This window comes from Cnephaeus nilssonii (genome assembly GCF_951640355.1).
Source record: "Cnephaeus nilssonii genome assembly, chromosome: 11".
Lineage (NCBI taxonomy): Eukaryota > Metazoa > Chordata > Mammalia > Chiroptera > Vespertilionidae > Cnephaeus > Cnephaeus nilssonii.
Window position 1 is genome coordinate 1,883,375 of NC_137082.1, and position 4,384 is coordinate 1,887,758.

At 67.1% G+C, this 4,384-nt stretch overlaps 1 protein-coding gene across 1 annotated transcript in view; it reads left to right on the top strand.

Annotated features, from left to right (window-relative positions):
• The first annotated feature begins 502 nt into the window (after window positions 1-502).
• The window catches only part of CHRNA4 (cholinergic receptor nicotinic alpha 4 subunit), a 10,363-nt gene continuing 6,481 nt past the window's right edge, over window positions 503-4,384 (top strand). Inside the window, exons 1-2 of the mRNA XM_079784267.1 lie at window positions 503-617; window positions 1,826-1,977. Coding sequence (XP_079640393.1) covers window positions 533-617; window positions 1,826-1,977 — 237 coding nt within the window. The 5' untranslated portion in view covers window positions 503-532. The remainder of the gene's footprint in view (window positions 618-1,825; window positions 1,978-4,384) is intronic.

A 4,384-nucleotide genomic window follows, 5' to 3' on the forward strand; every position in this document is an offset into this window, starting at 1 on the left:
TACCCGCGCGCGGGCCAGGCACCGCATCCTCCCCTCCCGTCCTTGCCCCGCCTCCGGCAGCCTCCTTCCCCCTCTCCCTCTCCCTCCTCCTCCTCCCCCTGTCCCTGGTGCCCCGCATCCCCCTCGCCACCCCTCCCCCTCCCCCTCTCCCTCCTCCTCCTCCCCCTCCTCCCCCTGTCCCTGGCCCCCCGCATCCCCCTCCCCCTCCTCCTCTTCTCCCTCCCCTTCCCCCTTCCCCTCCTCCTCCTCCTCCTCCTCCCCTCCCCCCTCCTCCTCCTCCCCCTCCACCGCCTCGTTCTCCCCCCCTCGTCCCCTTCTCCCCCTCCCCCCTCAGGCTGGAGGCGGGCAGGGGGCGGGGCGCTCCGCTGGGCCACAGCCCCGCGCACCCGGCCCCGCGGAAGGAACAGCCAGCCAGGCCGGGGGAACCGAGCAGCCCGCGCGGCGAAGGCATGAAGTTGGGCGCACGCGGGCCACCGAGCAGAGGCGCGGCCGAGTGCGGAGACGCCCGTACCTAGAGCCCGCTCGGGGCGCCATGGAGCTCGGGGGCCCCGGGGCGCCGCCGCCGCCGCCGCCGGCGCTGCCGCTGTTGCTGCTGCTGGGGGCCGGCCTCCTGCCCGGTAAGTTTCGGGGAGCTGGAGGGGTCCGCTTTCGCCCCTTACAGGGCGGCCCAGGATCTCCGGAGCCAGAGGGAGGGGGGCTCCCTAGCGGCGGGTGCGCGCCACGGGGCAGCCGCGGAGGCTCCCCGACCCCGAGGCGCAGAGGCTGTCCTGCGGCGCCGGCTGAGCAAGGCAAGAACGGGGTTAACCTCCCGAATGTGGGCAGAGGGGTTTGGGGGGGGTTAGGGGCTGCTATTTGACCAAATGGACCCAGAAGCTCCGACTTGGGTGGCGAGAAGGGGCCCCATCTCACCACCCCTCCCCCGCACCCATCCGGCCAAATTAACCTGCAGACCCTGCCCGCACGCCTGCTACTGGTTTGGGGGGGTCAGAAGGGTGGCCTCTGCGGGGGAGTTCCACCCCCCCTCTCCTCTGAGCAACCACCTTGCTATTCAGGGGGTGTGTGTGTGTGAGGGACTTGAACCCCTGGCCTCCCCACTGAGGAGTGGCTGCACCTTCCTGGTCAAAGGCATCAGGGGGCAAGGTCCAGGCTGTGGGCTGGGAGGGGAGGGTCTGGGTCCAGGACCGACCCCAGGCGTGTACAGCCCTGCTCACACCCTGTAGGTGACTCGGTGAGAGGGGACGCTGGGAGAAGCAGGGGCAGGGCCTCCCAGCCCCTCTGGTGATGCCCGTGCCGGGGAGGCAGGGCGGCCATGGGACCTCCCCGTGGGGCTCACTCAGCTTCTTGGAGGGCAGAGCGCAGGGTGCTGGGCTGGTGTCAGGTCAGCACTCACGTGTCCCTTAGGAGATGGTAACTCCTGGGCTAGCCTTGGGCGTGCTGGCAGCCACTGAGCACAGGCTCCCGGTGGCTGGACCCTCCCTCCCCTCTGTCCCCTGCTGGGCCTCCCCTCACTCCCCACCTTGTGCTTTGAGGCAAGGTTCTCAGGACTCTGCTGGTGGCTGGAGATACAGTCCCCGATAGGGACTCATCCCAATCAGTGCTGCGGGGACAGCTGAACACTTCTGGGTGAGGTGCCCGTGCTAGGAAGGGCCGAGGGGGCTGGAAGGGGGGAGAAGGGCAGCTGGTGCAGAGGTCCTGAGGTGAGAGGCCTGTGCCAGAAGAGATGGAAGAAAGCAGGGTGGCTGAGCACAGCCTGGCCTGAGGCTGGAGGGGCAGCCTGGGGGGCCACTGGGCCCTGCTTCTGTGCCACTCGCCTGTCTGTCCTCAGTGAGCGGCCACGTGGAGACTCGGGTCCATGCAGAGGAACGGCTGCTGAAGAAGCTCTTCTCTGGCTACAACAAGTGGTCCCGGCCTGTGGCCAACATCTCGGATGTGGTCCTCGTCCACTTTGGCCTGTCCATCGCACAGCTCATTGACGTGGTAGGTGCGAGGGTGGGAGCTCTGGGCGTTGGCTGTCACACGTGGGCCTGGAGGTGGGCCTGGAGTGTGAGCCCAGCAAGTACACTTCTGTGGTGGGGCCTGGAGGAGAGGCCGGTTCTGTGCACACCTGCCCCGGCCCAGTCCTCTCTGCCCCACGTGGGGAAACAAAGTGCCAGGTGGTCAGCAGTGGGCCAGCTGCCAGCCTCAGAGGCCAAGGGCAGAAGATGCCTCTGTGGGGTGGGGCAGGTGCCAGGTCAAGTTGTGGGGCTTTTGTGTGAATTGTGCACCTGATGGGGCAGTACCTGCCCTCAAGCTGGTTCAGGAGCCCCCCATTACCTGCAGGTCTGGAATGCGGGCTTTGGGGGAGTCTTGGATAGGTCTGAGGGGCGTTTATCTTCCTGGTTGGGGGCCACAGGGGTTACTAGGAGGATCCAGCCTTCGAATGGCTACTGCTGGGCTTAGAGTTCCATCCTGCGGGTGTGATCTGACTGGGTGATGGGCACACCGCCTGGGCTGGGATCCTGAGGGCCTTGGTGTGTGGGCTCTGTCCGGCCTGGCGAGGAGGGGCCTGTGGGAGCCTGGTTTGTCCAGCTACAGGGAGCTACAGATATTCCCAGATGCCCATCCCTGCCCTGCCAGGACTGTAACTGTGAGTCGGCTTAGTGAGGGGTGTGGGGGCCCTGGTGCCAGGCTGCCTACCTATCTTTCCCCTGTGAAATAGGATGAGCACGGCATTGCCAACTTGGGCAATATTTGGGAGGTGGGAGAGGCTGTGGCCTACTCTGCCCATCCGCCCTGGGGCAGAAAGGGCCAGCAGGGCCCCGTGAGCAGGGAGACCCCGTCAGCATGCCCTGTCCTCAGCCAGGTCAGGCCTCTGCCCTCACCATCCTTCTGCCCTCACCGCCTCTCACGGTCCCTGCAGAGTGCTCCTGGCCGGGGCACAGCCAGAGGCAACGCCACAAGTCTAGGGCTCTTCAACTGCTAAGGTCTGCGAACAGTTCAAAGTGGTGCTGGTGGAGGTGGCCGCTGGCTGCACCACGGCCTGGCCTCCTGCCAGCTCCTTGGGGCTCCTCACTCCCCACACCGCCCATCTCCCCATTTTGTCCAGGAGAGTCCAAGGCCAGAGGGAGGGAGCACACTAGCTCCGAGACTCCGGGCCCCAGGCAGCACCAGGCAGGGTGGGGCCAGCTCGCAGGCTCTGCCGTGGCCCTAGGCTGGCTGAGGACAGCCTGCACCTGCACGGGTGCTGAGGAGCCGTCTTTGCAGAGGCCCGGCCACGTGGTGGGTGGAAGGGCCTACTCTGCCCCTCCCCCCTGGGGCTCATGCATTTGCTGTCCGTCTGTGTTGGCCGCAGTGCTCACGTGTGTGAGCTCAACGCCCGCAGAGGAGCCCAGGGCACGGTGGCTTTCCAGGCCCTGGGCTGACGCGCATGCTTGGGCTGGGCAGGCAGCTGGAGGGAGGCAGGCTGTCACCTGGAAGGTCCTGGAGCCTGGGGGTCAGGGATGGGCTAGCAGGGCAGCCATCCACCCGGAGGGGGGGCAGGATTGGCAGCCATTGGTTGCTGGCTCTGCTGAGGTCACACATACTCCTCACATCCTTTCTGGGGGGTGTCTCACTGGGGTCAGCTGAGTGGCTCGTCCCAGGTGGGCCTGCAGGAGAGCAGGACCAAGGGCGATGCCTGGGGACATGGTCTCTTCTCCCCACACCGCTGACTGGGGGCTTGTCCCCGGAGGAGCGGGAGGGAGCAGCGCCCAGGCCTGTGCCTTTGGGACACGAGGCCGCCCTGACCGAGTCTGGGCAGCGATGGGCCCGGCGCACACCAAGGTGCATTTGGAGGCAGCAGGAGGGGGCAGGACCTGCTCACCTGGGCCCAGAAGCAGAGGGGCTGCCCAGCTGTGACAGCAATGCATGTCGTCTGGGGTGCCCCCTTCCCCACACACAACATCCACAGCTGGGGTGCTCCCTTCCCCACACACAACATCCACAGCTGGGGTGCCCCCTTCCCCACACCCACCCACAGCTGGGGTGCCCCCTTCCCACACCCACTCACAGCTGGGGTGCCCCCTTCCCCACACCCACTCACAGCTGGGGTGCCCCCGTTCCCCACACACAACAGCCACAGCTGGGGTGCCCCCTTCCCCACACACAACAGCCACAGCTGGGGTGCCCCCTTCCCCACACACCCACACACAGCTGGGGTGCCCCCTTCCCTACACACCCACACACAGCTGGGGTGCCCCCTTCCCCACACACCCACACACAGCTGGGGTGCCCCCTTCCCCACACCCACACACAGCTGGGGTGCCCCCTTCCCCACACACACACAGCTGGGGTGCCCCTTCCCCACACACCCACCCACAGCTGGGGTGCCCCCTTCCCCACACCCACACACACCACAGCTGGGGTG